The following is a 14,717-nucleotide window of genomic DNA, read 5'->3' as shown; positions in this document are numbered from 1 at the left end:
GGTTTACTTCTAGTAGTTGTTTCCGTAGTGTAGTGGTTATCACGTTCGCCTCACACGCGAAAGGTCCCCGGTTCGAAACCGGGCGGAAACACTTTTATGTGTGCTCGGAATAAGTCATCGTATCCCAGGTTTCCTCTTTATTTCTGACGAGATTCTATTTAAATATCTATCCATCTACTGCAGCATTTTTCTGCGGGATCGGGTAGGCTCTCGATGTGCTGGCAAAAAACATGAAGTGGGACTGAAAAGCCCCCCGGCCCTGGTCAAATGAGGAGCCCCCCCGCACCACTTCACGGTTGCGACTGAACCGAACCAGCGCCGCTGAGCAAAAAAGGTGAAACAGCGCCGACTAGCGAGCAAATATAGATCCAACCGTAGTGTTGTACGAGTGCAGCGTAATTTGATGCTCCGGGGAAGGGAGTACTTTGGTGAATCGCAAAATGGTGAAAAGGCGTCAAACAGCGGTCGAAAGTAAATTACATCCGTAGAGTTTTAGGACGACCGTGACGTATGAATGCTGCGCCCGTTAGCAGGACGTGTTCAGTCCAGCCGTAGTGTTTAAGGACCACGGTAGAGTATGTACGTACTTGTTTCTTGAACATTGAACCACAAAAGGATTTATCTGTACGGCAGAGCGCACGCGCGCGCACACGCACAAACTCGATCGAGTAGTCTGACCGGCTGATCCCGTCTGTCAAATTGTTATATCATTGAACTCACCCACAATGACCGGGTTTTCCCTCCAACAGGAACGGAACATCCATATTTGGTAAAAGGAACATCCGCCGCAGTCACAGGAAACGCCAAATTTGGGCTGAAGCTGTGTTATTTTTCCTGGCTGGCCAGAAGTGATAGTGATAGTTCACGTCCCTCCTCCCCTCCACACTCTTCCTTTTTGCTGTTTAAACAGCGAATTTCCATTCTTATTTCCATTTTTAAGGCTAATATTCAACGATGTTAACCTGCAAATTAAGGTTGGCCGAAGCTCTGTATAAAACTAATATTTTCATGTTATACATGATATACAAATAATTAATTCTATCATTCTGCCCCCTATTGCTTGTCATCATTTGTTAACAACACTATCAAAATGACTGTAAATGTTCAGACTTTTGGCCTGAAAGATCTTTTTTGGACCTTTGACACAACAAGCCTCTTTCGTCATCGCCACAAACTTTTAACCTCATGCTTTTAACCATTTGTCTGTTTGGTTATCTCTCTCTCCCTGTCTCTCTCTTTCATACACACATGCAGACACACGCAGACACATACGCAGGCAAATAAATTTTTTTAACAAAAGTGAGGAATTTGTACTTTTTATTTTTATATCTCTCTTCTTTCACAAAAAACACTTTGCATATAAAAATCAAACACTGACCAGCAAATAAGAATATACATGTCTCAAAACCTACACAGTAGGTGTCAATTACTGTACAAGTGTAAACATTAATAATGCAATTCCCACGTGTAAAAGCGCTCGTGTTCACAGTGATGCAATTTAAAACACTGTGCAATCAGAGGATTTAAAGTCCCAAAACTTCAGTTTTTAATCAGTGCTGAAGCTTCCAATTCATGTGACAGATGTCCAAAAACATGGATTTGTTTACTCCCTCCAACACTTTTCTGTGTGACCTTTAGCCTTTGACCCAGAGAACATTGGCCAAAACGTGTAGTTTGATGATGTCCGATTTTCAGCATAAGGTTCAGCAGGAAATGTCTTTCTCAGCAGATGTTTGAGCTGTAGGGAGATGCAACCTCTGACTCAGGACTTCCCATCGGCGAGGAGCAGGAGGAGTACATGTGTGGGGACAGGGAGGAGGAGTAGACCTGTGACGCTGTGGAGGGAGAGAGGGAGGTGAAACAGGGGGAGGTGGTTTGTGTGCCAAGAGAGGAGAAGGAGGATGTGGATGAGGAGTGGAAGACAGCAGGTGAGGAGGAACTGTGACCTGGGGAGGAGTATGTGGAGCAAGGGGAAGAAGTGGGAGGTGAAGAGTAAGAAGGGGGGTTGTTGGTGGGAGGAGACATGCAGGAGTTCCTGTCATTTCTCCGCTCTCTCTGCCTCTGGTGGATCTTGGTGTGCCGCTTGCGCTCGTCACTGCGAGCAAACTTCCGTCCACACTCACTGCAGGCGAATGGCTTCTCTCCGGTGTGTGTGCGGATGTGAGTGGTAAGGTGGTCACTGCGGCTGAAATTGCGCATACAGATGCGGCACTGGAATGGCTTATGTCCCGTGTGCATGCGTTGATGGCGCGTCAGCTCATCAGAACGCGAAAAACGGCGAGTGCAGCCTTCAGCCGGACAGACATATGGCCGTTCGTGAGGAGGCACCTTGCACTGAAGACTGGTGGAAACCTTTTTGCTTCGGCTTGATTTTGGGACGTGAGCCTGGGGGGAAGAGACAGAGCATTGTGGCTGAATCTGAGAGGAGAAGGCCTTGATGGTGGACAAGGGTGTGAGTGGAGGCTGCAGTGGCAGAGGAATCATGCTCTGTGGAGGCTTGTGGTCCAGGGCCGACCTAAGGTTGCCATCATGCGGCTGCTTGGACAGCAGATAATCTGGTAGCATTGGTACCACCACAGGTGATGCCTGGAGGCCCATCCTGGAGGTGGGGTAGGCAGGAGGAGAGCCTTGTGGCTGCAGGCTCTGGGGGGCTGGCAGGGTAATGGAAACAGGAGAAAGAAGGTTGGGGCCCGCAGCAGTGGTGTATGTTGGCAAGTCTGAGGTGCCATCATTGCTACAACCACTGTCCTGGACAGCACTGAAGCCTGGTTGGGACTGTGGTGGTGATGATGTCAGTGATGATGTCAGTGATGATAATGAGCTGCTGGTTGTGGAGGGCGAAGCTGCCATGCTGACCAATCCGGTGAAGAGGCTGAGGAGAGGCTCTGCCCAAAGGCCACTGCCGCCGGAAACTGACGTGGACGGCTCAAAGGTGAAGCGGCCACTGTACGCCAGAGGGGGGAGGCGTGGGGTGGGAGGAGGAAGATTCTGCAGGTCGGGGAGGTCTAACAGAAGGTCTGAAGGAGGAAAAAAAAAACGTTTTGTCAACAAGGGCTTCTGAATAATTATATAAGACAAGTGAGAATTGACCAAATCTGAGTGGCTACAGGGAGTATCGCCTAAATGCAGCTAAATATCTGATAATCATTTTTATTTTCAATGTTAGAAATAGTTTAGATGCCAATCTTAATCCTAAATTCCAACCAAGTATCCATAACTTGATGGAATCATGACGCAGAAAGAGGTTCTATTTATTTCTCTTTGCAAATGTTAATAAAAGCAGAGCAATGCAATCAAGAGACATAAACTCTGCTAAATGTTAAGGACAAAAAAAATCCCAAAAATGTTGACTTTGCCTTTAATAATTGACTTTGACACTATCATTTACAACATGAAAATACTCTCAACAACAGGCAAAACTTAGTTCTGCATTAAAAACAGATTAAACAGCAGTCGCCATGCATCTTAACATAAAGACAAATCTCCCGCAGCACTGTGCAGACACCGCACGATCCTCACCTCCGTACTCTGCGCACTCCCCGCTCAGCAGGCCGGCTGCCTCCGCGGCCAGCAGCGAACCTCCCGCTGCGGCGTTCTGCAGCAGCATCTGCAACTCCTCTAGTTTCGAGTAGCCGTCCAACGGCGAGAGAGGTGCGGGCACGCAAGTCAGGGGCTCAGGAAAGAGCATCTCCGCTTTTGTTGCTGCCATATCTCGGGAGGAAGAAGAGCTACAATCAACGGGGACTGGTGTCGACTTCAACGGCTCATGGAGCTCCTGGGTGCTGGATTGTTCCGATGAGCCGGTGTCCGCTCCCGATACACGCGGAGAGGGGTTTTGCTTCTGCTGCTGCTGCTGACGGGGGCGTCGATGCCCGGAGGAAGCCAATGCTGTTCAGGTCCGGGCTCCAGGATCCCGGGACAAGATGTTTTCACCTATCTTAGCAAGATGTTTGAGAATGTTGTCATCAGGAAAGTAAACATCAACAAGTGTTTACCTCCTGCTGGTGTTTATGTGGACAGGCAGACAGGAGCAACTTCAACTAGAGCTGTCAGCGTCCCACTTTGAGGATTCCCGGATTTATATAGACTCCTGCGTGACGTACTTCCCCAAATAAGGCACGAGGGAAGCCCATATTTGGTCAGAAAGGCGAGCGTGCAGCCCGGGTGCACACCGCCGTTCCCCTGCTGTTTGAGTTCTTTGTGTTGCGGTTTTCTGAAGCGTGAACGGTACTGCGGAGTCCTGACGTCAGGCCAGCCCGTCGATTGTTGTCTCATGGATCTTCGCAGCCGTTACGGAGCCGCACACGGACCCGCGCCAGCCGCCATGGCCGGAAACACCAGAGACACATCACGGCTCAGATTTTTTTTTCATGTCGCGTCACATGGATACGTCATCATTTCCTTGGACCTTATTTGGGTTTTTTCCTGTCAAACTGCTGACGGAGGCCCAGCCTTTGACTATATAGGACCTGGTCGGGGCGGTCAAAGAAGACACACTTTCTTTCAGTAAACCTGGACAATGTTTCATATTCTGTTGAACATTCGTATTTATCTAGTCATAACATATAATATATTCTTATTTCTAATACAAAATCACAACACGCAATTCAACAGAATCTCAATATATCTATACAATTTACCATTCGGTCGATTAAACGTAAACGACATCAGTGAATGAAAAAAGTTTTATGGATTTCCTCTTGGTGGACTCCATTAGGTAATACAATAATTAAGTGAAGTGGTTTGCATTTCTCATAAATAGAAACCAAACCCGGGTCTGATCGTTCATTCGTTCAGATTCTAGTAGTAGAGGCTTCCTGCCGGTAGAGGGAGACATTACACATTCAATGCAGAGCTTGACGTTCGTTGGGTTTTTTGGTCGTTATCAATTTACGGCAGTTATATAAACGCCTGGTTGGGCGAAGTAATTTAGTTTAATGCCAGTAACTGTTGTACGTGTGTGCTGTATTTATGGTTTACTGGTTTGGGAGTGATTGCTGCCTTTTCCTCATTCCATACCCCTCAGTTACCAAAGCGCTTCACATCAGATAGTTTGGTCATTTAATGACATGTGGTCCAGTAGACAAGGACATCGCTGTTTCACTGGGAAAAAATATGTCTTGTCTTTATGTCTTGTCTTTATGTCTGATCGCTAGCGACTATCTGTCCGCGTGTTAAGCTAGCAAAATTACATTTTCAACGTACGAGCCAATCAACGTGATTTTGGCGATGTTATGATAGTGTGGGGACCTTGATCTTGAAAAGATCGAAATTAAGGGGCGTGTGTAGATACTTAGAGGCAAAAGACAAAAAACAAAAAGGCACCTTGGAGGATGCGGGCATCGATCCCGCTACCTCTCGCATGCTAAGCGAGCGCTCTACCATTTGAGCTAATCCCCCAGTCTGTGTACATAAATAAAAGTAACATATTTATATCTTCTCATATGGAAAACTTATGGAAAATGAATGAATTTTATGAATTTTAAATGGTCCACGACGCTGAGATTATAGCAGAAGAAATAGGTAAAACTACCATCGTACATTAAATCCTCTACTACAATTCATCATACAAATTTCCACTGTATGACTTCCCCTGCTTTATAAAGACGATGACAGAATTCCGACAGCAGAAATAGAACAAAGCTGTTGTGTGTCGGTATGTGGCAGCAGGCTGCAGGAATACCAGCCATGCTGTATTTAGACTATGAGCACAGACGCGCATGTACCACGCACTCATATTCAAAAGAATGCTGCTGGAAGTTTCTGGTGTCGTCTGTGCCTGTATATAAGCAGCGTGGAGAGGACATCAGCCAGACACACAGACGGACTCCAGACAGAAGCAAGCTTCGATTCTGAAAACCGACCTCCACCTCTTCTGATCGCCAGGATGTTGAGCGCCAGCGTCTTCCAGCCTTCTACCGTCGCCGTGAGGCCTTTCTTGGACCTGCACTGGCCTGTCAGAAGCCTGTGGCCAGAGACAAGGCCTCTTTTCTACCACATTGAGCAGGAGATGATCCGCCACATGCAAGAGATGAGGCAGAGCATGGAATACATGGAGCGGCTGCACCAGAAGATCTTTGAGGAGATTGACGGCACCTCAAGTTTGACAGGGTCCCTCAAGCCGATCACTTTCCAGGAGGTGGCCAAAGATGCACACAACTTTGCTCTCAGCCTGGACACTCAGGACTTCACCCCGCAGGAGCTCTCTGTCAAACAGGTGGGCAGGAAGCTGAGGGTGAGTGGCAAGACGGAGAAGAAGAAGGAGGACAACAAGGGCTCCTACTCTTACACATGTCAGGAGTTCAGACAGGAGTTTGACCTGCCTGAAGGCGTTAACCCCGAGACCGTCACCTGCTCACTGGTGGACGGGCGGCTGCAGATCCAGGCACCACGAGAGAAAGCGGAGAGTGACGCAAAGGAGAGGGTGATCCCCATCAGCATCACTGGAGCTCCAGCTATCAGTGGAACGCCGGAGGAAAGCAAGAGCTCCTCCACAGAGAAGAGCGTTGAGAAAAACTGAAGCTTCTCCTCTCTAGGTCCGTGCCAGGAGGGAACGCTCCGCTGGATTTATTACTTGCACTTCAGAGGACTTTTTAACACAAGTTTATGACTTAATGTTGTTTAATATGCCAACATGCTGTTGATGATTAACATGAATATTATGAATCAGTTGTAGGAAAGTGGTAAATTTACACTACTTTATGCCATTTTGCCCCCACTAGATTAAATATAATTAATGTTGTAATGTTGTAACTAATCTTGAAATAAAAGTGCAGCTAAGGTCAATCCACTTGTCTTGTAAAAGAAAAAACAATGACTTATGAATGATACAGTAGAGATGACAATAATCACAGGACACCAGTGTTTGTTTTCTTTGTAAAATAATTCTCAATAAACTTAATTTATTCACAAACTGCTTTTCAAATTACCATGTGGTCGTCTTTTTTTTTTTTTTTAAATCACATACAATAAAAAACATTTCTAAAAGACATGAGATGTCTGAGTCTCTCTGTCTACTTTGTACACAACTGCTTGTCCATTTACAGCTCCTCTTGTCACCTGAAGATTCAATTTTTTTATTTTTATTCTTTTTTTTAGATGCGAATGAGCCTCTCCAGCACCTAATCTCACTCAGACATCAGCATAGAAATATTAAGAAAAAAAAAGATAAGCAGGAAATAATGAAGAAGAGAGGGACTAAAAAATTAACAGCTACAGTACATGTTTCCTTTACTTCTCCTTTAGACTTAGTCTTTTCCTTTTGTCTTTTTAACAATTTGATTTACAGAATAGTAGAATATGTTCAGTTAAGGCTTATGTTCTGTGTTACGAAGCCATCAACGGAAACAAACCCTTGGGAGGGGGGTGGGGCGGTGGAGTGGAGCGGGGAGGGTGATGAGAGAGTGTGTATTAGAGGGACCATGTGTGCGTGTGTGTGTTAAGAATGGATATGTAGATGTCTATTATGGGAACAGTGAGTGGTTTAAAGGGACATGTTGCAGGGGGCATCCTTGTTTTCGTCCCCTCAGTTACAATAAAGGCCTTTGCCAACCAACAAGACTCGACCTCGAGACCAACGCCTGGCTGATGACAGCAGATGATGACCGAGCACAAGATATAAAATGTAAACAAACCAGTGGGGCTCACGTCTGTAGCGGATCCCCTATTTGTCAGACGGTCACATTGCTGTTCAAAGGCCTTGAGGGTGTAACCCTTAAAATGGAGGTCCGGGGGCGAGAGGGCGTGTGTTTGTAAGCATGCGAATGAGGCCCTTTGGAGAGCATGACGCTGTAATTTCCTTTGGTTGATCGCACATTTCTGACTGCTAATTTAGACCACATGGGAGCGACGTTTTACTCAAGAGTACATCTCAAGTCTTTGTCTTGTCAGGAGGAAATGAGTATCATTTTTTGAGCCAGAGGTCTTTAGTCAGGATGTGGTTCGTCTAGCATAGCAAAAAATAATAATTTTTTTTAAAAAGACAGTGAAGGTGTCCAAACACAGACCCCCCCCAGCTCAATTACTACATGGACAAGCTCATGTTTAAAAGATGCATCTACATTAACTGCCTTATTGGATTGCATTAGCATGCTTAGGTTTGAAAATCAACACTAAATAAGGCACAACTGTGTCTCCTAGTTTTGGTCTTAAACAAGCAACAGACAAAGCGAAAGGTTGATGATTGCATTAATTATTACTTATGGTCGAATGAGCAGAAGATGCAGGTCTGTCCTTTTGATTCTAAAGAGCCGGAACAGAATTTAACTCCAGTGAGGGCACTAAACTAGACCAACCACGTCCTGACTTAAACCAAACCCTGTTTCTTTATTAACACAAACTCAACATCTCACTTCTAAAGAAAACTATGTTCAAGTCAAAACACCAACGTATTTTCCCAAATTTCTGACCCACCAACAGTTGCCACAATGCATTAGAAACAAAACAATTCAGTTATTGAACCTTTTAGACTCAATTATAGACAATTTAATTAGGATGCACAGTAACAGAACCATGTGATAATAACTTAATCACTTCTGTTTATGAGTTACTGCTGATGATATCTGTAAACCCAACTGCACCCTTTGATGTACAGAGTTAAGCCAAGTTTGATGTTTTGCTGCTGACATTTACAGATGAATAACAAGCAGGTAAATGGTGCATCCATAATTTCCATATCTGGAAGCAGAGAGCCAGCGACTAAACTCAGGAGGCTTTCGAGTAAAGTTTCTGTGTGTTCTGATTGTCTTCTGCTTTTATAGCACCACACAGAGATGCTTGTCTGCAGCTAACCGTCAACTTAAGGATGCCAGAGTGCCAAAGAGCCCAAAATAAACGACAACAACATAGAACCGCCTGATTACAGGGATGGCTGATTTGTGCAAAAATAATCAGAAAGAAAATGGCTGCCTACAAAGGATGAAATCGCTCTAGTACCTGCTAGACAGGCTTCAATTATCAGCAGGAATGTAAAGTTTAAATCCGAGTTTTAAAAAAAAGGGGGAAATACATCAAATGTGGTCCTTAATACATGTGAAGTCAGCAATACTGTGAAACACTGTCGACCCTAAATGTGCAGTTTGTGGTTATGCCCGTGAGACAGAACCACAGGGAAATAATCCAGATCTTAAAGGTATTTAGATGCAAGCGGGTTTCTTTCACACCTGGTGGTTCTGTGCGTCTTCGTCATCAAGACACCTAAATGCCGAAACATTTGAAATCCCGAGTTCAGCCTGTTCTTTCCGTTAAATATGTAACGTCTGTGCGGGCGCTTTTATTTGAATGCTCCTCTGCACAGCTCCTGTGGCAGTGTGGACAAATTCAATCAGGACTCGATCTGAACGCAGGTCGCACGACCACCAGGTGGATCCACACACACACACACACACACACAGGCACACACACACAGAGGGTGGGGGGGGTTAGCAGGAGTGTGTGCAGTGTTCGGCGGTGAAGGGTGTATTTCGGTAATGTGTGAACACTCAGGTGAGCGACAGCATCAGTAGCTACCAGACCTGAACACATCGCCACGCCGAGGCCTTACAGACAATGACCCATCCTTCCAGATGCCCTTCAAGAATCACTTGTTAATGTCACATACTGCATTTCTGGGTTTGCTCGTTGCTCTGCGCACGAGCTGCTCTGATAATTTGGGCGGAAGCTGAAGCCGAGTTGACGTCTCAGAGCTGTGGGGCAGGCGTGGCGACTGTGCTTTGGGCAGGAGGTGTAGAGCGGCCTGATCAGACTGGAGTGTGTTACAGACTCAGCTGCTGTGTGTTGGAAGACACTTGGACGCTAAGAAGAACCAGGACAGTCTGAGTCCAGTCACAGGAGAGGGAGAACTCTGCATCTGGCCTTCGGACCCCCGAGCGGCGTCCGTGGGCTGATTCTGTTCCAGGTGCAGGAAGACAAAGTGCTGACTGGACTCACAGTGTTTAGGTTGCTTCTCATCACAGGCGACCAGAGTTACTTTCTACAAAATCCCCACTTACAAACGGCTTTCCTAAGAAAGCAGCCGGGAGGACACCGAGCGCTGAGCCTTGGCCGCTGGCAGTCACGTCATCGCTGTCGTCGACCGGCTTCGTTTACCGCAGCTCAGCCAGTGAGAGAAGGCGTTGTTCCTGAGAGCTTTGCTGTTTGGTGGAAGGAGGCGCGGAGTATTGAGATGAAGAAGGGAGGGTACCCATAACTTCGAAAGAAAACTAAATGATAAACTTTAAACAGATCACAGCCTTCAATTTACAAATGCATCAGTTTTCTTCTATTAAGTTCAAGTCCAGTTCTGTACAATCCCTCTCAAATACTGCCTGCTGCGCCGCCTCTCGCTCCTCCGCTTCCTCCTCCCCGTCGTCATCATCATCATCCTCGCGGCACTCCTCGTCGCTCTCGCTCAGCGGCCCGATGCTCGTCCTGCCCAGGCATTCGGCCGGCGAGCAGGAACGCCGGAAGTCCCCCATGAAGGCCTCCATGCCCATGCAGACGTCGCCGCCGCAGACGAACCTGGCGCCGCGCTCCAAACACTGGGGGTCAATACTGCGGGTCTGCAAGAGGAGGAAGACGGAAAATCTCTCAACCGTGACAGGTTAGTGGAGAAAAAGACAGGGGGGGGGTTGAGCTGCCATTACCTGAGTCATCTTGGTAAAGTCGAGAACGGGTCGAGCGCAGGGTCTGTCGGGGTCGCGGCGTCGTTTCAGACCGGGTTTGAGCAGCAGAAGGTCACAGGGCTGTGAATGGCAGCGCGGCAGCTGTGGCGGCAGGCTGCGACGCAGAGACGACGGTGTGCTGCAGGCTGAGGACGGCGAGGCGGGTACGGGGCCCCCCCGGGCTGCACCGGTGGAGTAGCCTGGCGGAGGTACCACTGCTTGACTCGGCACAGGAGGCGGAGGAAGGAACGTGGAAGCCGCAGAGTCTCTGATGAGCACGGGGGAGAGGGAGAAACGCCTCTGGGGAGGTGGAGGTGGATGAAGGGGAGAAGGCGAAGAGGAACAAGAAGAAGGGGAGGGGAAGAAGCAGCAGCAGGCTCCTCCCCCCGCTGCTGCTTCACTGGGGTCCCAGGGAAAGCTCCAGGGCAGCGGGGAGTCTGGAGACAGTGCCAGGCTGAAGAAGGTGGGGCTGGATGAGGAATGCAACGATGAGTTCAAAGACGAACTCGGAGCACGGAGAGGACAGGGTCCTCCTCCTGCGACTCCTGCCCCTATAACTCCTCCTCCCACCCCAGATCCCCCGCCTGTGACCCCACCTCCTGCTGCCCCATGGCACTGCTGGCGACTGACAGGAGTCCAGACCCGCGATGCACTGGGTCGCCACGTGTAGCGGCAGCGAGACAGGTCCTCAGGCACCGACAGCGAACGGCAGTGGCGCTTAGGGGGTGGTGGTGGCGGTGGAGGGGGCCCAGGACCGGGTGGAGGTGCTGGGGGTCCAGGGAGGGACAGCTCAGATGCAGAGGTGCTGGGCACCAGAGGCCGGTGGTGCTGGGACTGAGAGGAGGCCCCGTCCACGGGGTCACCCCCCTCTGGGAGGTGAGCATCTGGGGGCACAAGGGGCACGGGGCCAGGGGGGAAACTAGAGCTCAGTAACCCCCCCTGCAGGCCAGATTTGGAGGGAGGGCAGAGCTGCCAGTAACTGCTCTCTGCACGAAGAAACACATGAAGAAACATAAATATAAAAATGATGAGAGAAGCAAAGTGTGACCATCAAAAATAAATTGTTGTGAAATAGAGATTTTCATGATTTAATGCAGGTGACTCCAGAGAGGCACTTGGTCGCATTCTGAGATGTTAGAGGGGCTTCTTTTGACAGCTCAATTCAGTTTGATCTGACTTAATTAAACCCTGTAATCACTGTGGTATAAAAGACTAAAGCACGTTTGATAAAAGAAAATATAGGACGGAAACGCTAGAGTTTTCCAGGCCGGTGTGATGTGGTGCTGTCCGTGGTGCTGATCCTACTCCTGTAACACCCCCTTACAGTCGCTGTGAGAGGCTTCGGACCGGCGTCTGTTGTTTTCCTGTTTCTCACAATAACAGTCCAACAACGTGCCGGACCACACCTCGTTTAAAGACCAACGTGCCTGGGAGCACGCACGCAGGCACAAATGTGTTTGCTATTTAAACATTGTGGGTGCTGAAATAGAAAATGAAGAATGTGCCGGGCTGAAGCAAAGACAAACGCAGCCCTTCAGCTACGAAAAAAATCTGAGGTTGATCTTAATTTACTTACCAGGCATCAAGCCATCTGGGGGCCAGCACTCTGTGAGGGTTTTGGGGTCCAGCAGGGACTTGAAGAAAGTTAGATATTAGACCTAAAGCTCAGTGACCTGCTGTGATGTAAAGATCTGGAGGTGGACTCACCAGGTAGTAGTCCCCTGGCTGAGCAGGGTCACCTTCCAGAGTCTGCTTTCTTAGGGTCTCCGCCAGCTGCGTAACCATAGCATGGTGGCAGGGGAGGAGGGGGGAGACAGGCGAAGGAGGTGGGGATGAGCTGGAAAGAGCAGGGATGGGAGAAACTGGGAAGGAAAGGGGGAGAGGGAGAGGAAGAGGAGGCGGGAAGGGAGAGCCACGCCTGTTTGTACGTCTGTCCGTTTGGTCCGTCCAGCAAGAAAGTTGGGAAAGGGCTAATTCTCCCTCTCCACCTTACTTCCTCAGGGCTCGGTAGCCCCGCCCACTCTCAGAAGCACATGGTCAGTCAACTGTTGCCCCTGGCAACATACCTGGAGGGGGAGGATGCTATTAATGTGGGCACAGCGGCACCACAGATTTGAATCAATCACTTGAAACGTTTTCTCACGCCACAGGTTAATAATCTTCAATACGCTGATTATGCACGGATAAATGCAACATTCAACACTCGAACATGTGATCTGTCCTCATTCACACGTTTCCTGTCCTTTATCACAAAAATAAGAAAGGAAATAGTCAAGGCGACATGTTGACTACCCACCCCAGTGCTAAATGATAGTACAACTGTTCGAGTGATTCACATTGGTGTTGTGCACCAAACAGAATTCTAGTTCGAGCATCTCTAACATTCTAAATTCCTTCTATATCGTTCCTCCAATCCACGCCACACATCAGGCGGCCGCTTGTGATGGTCTCCTTCGACCTTTGGCTCCAGGTGCGGATGGGGTCAGAGGCCACCAATAAAGGGAGACCCACAACTGCGCTGCAGCCTCATTCTGATGCGGCTGCAGCAGTAGATTCAACACGTGGTGTGTTGTGGTTAAATAATGCCACTACTGTTCGCCGATGACAAGCTGTCCCTGGCAGCGGAGGCCATTGTGCAGCCTGAGCGCAGCCGATCCGGCGATGGCCGCTGAACATCCCCAGCTACTATTAGCGTACGCCACAAGATCTCGCTGTTTTGAATTACGGAACCCAAACCCCATGCAAATTAAGATTAGGATTAAGAATGGAAGGGAATGCCGCGCTTTGGCGTAAAACATTTAGGACAATGTCACTCTGATTTGCATTTGCGGCAGGATAAGGCGGTGTGTATTTGCAGTAGTAGGGCAGCTGCCGGTTACATCACCGCGTTAGCGTTGCCATGCAGCTCAACATCACCTGTACAGTTAGCTTGCTAAAAATAATATGTCATCTTGTTATTGCATTCAAGGTCGGCTCAATTATTGCAGCCATTTTGCTTGCCGATATGCAACCAGCCGATGGAACAGCGTCCCTCCCCGAAAACCCCGCTGCCTCCTGGGACTCGGATTAGTCTGGGTATCTAATAACAGGAGCTCGGCTGACCGCCTGCTCGCATCCAGGGGCAGCAGCTAGCTAACGGCAGCTCGCTGACCTGCCCTGCGTTAGCCGGCTAGCGGTTAGCTGCGGTGATTTCACAAACAAACCCTGTGGATATCACAGGGATGTTCTCGTCTGGCGCTCTTCCCTTCAGACATTCGAACCAGGGGCGTCAGTCCTGCATTAAACCCCAAAGCCTCCCGCATATTAAGTCACGGAGGGTCGGCGCTGGCGAACAACGGCAACAACAATAATAATAACAATAACAATAATAACGGTGGCGTTTATACGTCTGGTCGGCCTGCGGGCTCTGTGAGCAGCGTGAGCGGAGAAAAACACGGCGTGATGCTGCGGGATGGATGTGCACCGAGTAGCTAGCTATCGCAAGCGGGGAGACGAGCGGTCTCTCTCGGTCGCTTACCTTTGACGGGGCTGCACCTCCGGGGGAAACGGTGTGAGGCGGCTCCGTTGGATGCGGCGGCGCTTCTCGGTATATTGACCCAGTAGTATTATTGACGAGCCGAACGCGCCGCTCCGCCTGCCGCCGCCGTCAGCACTAAACGCACCGCGGATGAATTAAAGTCCGGATTTGACCGCACGGCTGTGCCGCTGAAGGGTCCGAGACGGACTCAGGTGTCGGTCACGGTTGATACCCACGATCCTGTAATTATGAAAACATGATGATAGACTGTGCGCGCACACGCCCGTGAGCGGTGGACATTCATAAATAACATTTACGGTGCCAGCCGAGGGGAGGAGGGGCGGCGATACACCTCGGCACCGTCGGCACCTGCCGCTTATTTTATTTTTATCATCCTATCAACTCTAAACACATCGAGCGGTCAACATTAATACAAAACACCAGCAAATGCGCGCAAATTTATCAGCGAATGCAAAAATATACTCGCTGAAGTGCCGCAAAGGCTTATGGGTGTTGTAGTTTTGATGCGCGCTGGCTCACAGCGGCTTGTTTACAACAGC

General features: G+C 48.7%; 3 protein-coding genes and 2 non-coding genes across 6 annotated transcripts; 2 read left to right on the top strand and 3 right to left on the bottom strand.

The window, feature by feature from the left end:
* Positions 1-18: 18 nt before the first annotated feature.
* On the top strand, positions 19-91 carry trnav-cac (transfer RNA valine (anticodon CAC)). Its single transcript has one exon. It is a non-coding gene; the product is annotated as a tRNA-Val (tRNA).
* Positions 92-1,285: 1,194 nt separating this feature from the next.
* LOC101064926 (early growth response protein 1-B-like) lies at positions 1,286-4,300 on the bottom strand. Its single transcript, XM_003970888.3, has 2 exons — positions 3,520-4,300; positions 1,286-3,017 (listed from the first exon to the last, which is right to left on the bottom strand). Exons 1-2 carry the CDS (start codon positions 3,707-3,709, stop codon positions 1,723-1,725), a joined length of 1,485 nt encoding a protein of 494 aa, XP_003970937.2. The 5' UTR covers positions 3,710-4,300; the 3' UTR covers positions 1,286-1,722.
* A 1,027-nt stretch (positions 4,301-5,327) lies between these two features.
* Positions 5,328-5,400, bottom strand: trnaa-agc (transfer RNA alanine (anticodon AGC)). The gene has a single exon. It is a non-coding gene; the product is annotated as a tRNA-Ala (tRNA).
* Positions 5,401-5,755: 355 nt separating this feature from the next.
* hspb9l (heat shock protein, alpha-crystallin-related, b9-like) lies at positions 5,756-6,913 on the top strand. Its single transcript, XM_003970887.3, has one exon. It carries the CDS (start codon positions 5,888-5,890, stop codon positions 6,518-6,520), a length of 633 nt encoding a protein of 210 aa, XP_003970936.2. The 5' UTR covers positions 5,756-5,887; the 3' UTR covers positions 6,521-6,913.
* On the bottom strand, positions 6,874-14,504 carry fam53c (family with sequence similarity 53 member C). 2 transcript variants are annotated; one of them, XM_029848017.1, is made up of 5 exons: positions 14,158-14,504; positions 12,348-12,706; positions 12,217-12,274; positions 10,623-11,626; positions 6,874-10,538 (listed from the first exon to the last, which is right to left on the bottom strand). In XM_029848017.1, exons 2-5 carry the CDS (start codon positions 12,423-12,425, stop codon positions 10,248-10,250), a joined length of 1,431 nt encoding a protein of 476 aa, XP_029703877.1. In that variant the 5' UTR covers positions 12,426-12,706; positions 14,158-14,504; the 3' UTR covers positions 6,874-10,247. The 2 variants fall into 2 exon arrangements, with proteins under 2 accessions (XP_029703877.1, XP_029703878.1); XM_029848018.1 differs by lacking the exon at positions 14,158-14,504 and adding an exon at positions 13,557-13,856.
* Between the last annotated feature and the right edge of the window lie 213 nt (positions 14,505-14,717).

Source organism: Takifugu rubripes, chromosome 15, assembly GCF_901000725.2.
Source record: "Takifugu rubripes chromosome 15, fTakRub1.2, whole genome shotgun sequence".
NCBI lineage: Eukaryota > Metazoa > Chordata > Actinopteri > Tetraodontiformes > Tetraodontidae > Takifugu > Takifugu rubripes.
The sequence above is the reverse complement of the archived record's forward strand: the minus strand, read 5'-3'. Positions and strand labels throughout refer to the sequence as shown.

What these genes read in the sequence shown, in the direction of transcription:
- fam53c (XM_029848017.1), bottom strand. Translation starts at nt 12,425, where the DNA reads ATGGTTACGCAGCTGGCGGAGACCCTAAGAAAGCAGACTCTGGAAGGT. An exon ending in AGCCAGGGGACTACTACCTG is followed by an intron (nt 12,275 to 12,347) that starts GTGAGTCCACCT and finishes ACTTTCTTCAAG; the next exon opens with TCCCTGCTGGACCCCAAAAC. An exon ending in CCCAGATGGCTTGATGCCTG is followed by an intron (nt 11,627 to 12,216) that starts GTAAGTAAATTA and finishes TTCTTCGTGCAG; the next exon opens with AGAGCAGTTACTGGCAGCTC.
- LOC101064926 (XM_003970888.3), bottom strand. Translation starts at nt 3,709, where the DNA reads ATGGCAGCAACAAAAGCGGAGATGCTCTTTCCTGAGCCCCTGACTTGC. An exon ending in GGAGTGCGCAGAGTACGGAG is followed by an intron (nt 3,018 to 3,519) that starts GTGAGGATCGTG and finishes TTCCTCCTTCAG; the next exon opens with ACCTTCTGTTAGACCTCCCC.
- hspb9l (XM_003970887.3), top strand. Translation starts at nt 5,888, where the DNA reads ATGTTGAGCGCCAGCGTCTTCCAGCCTTCTACCGTCGCCGTGAGGCCT.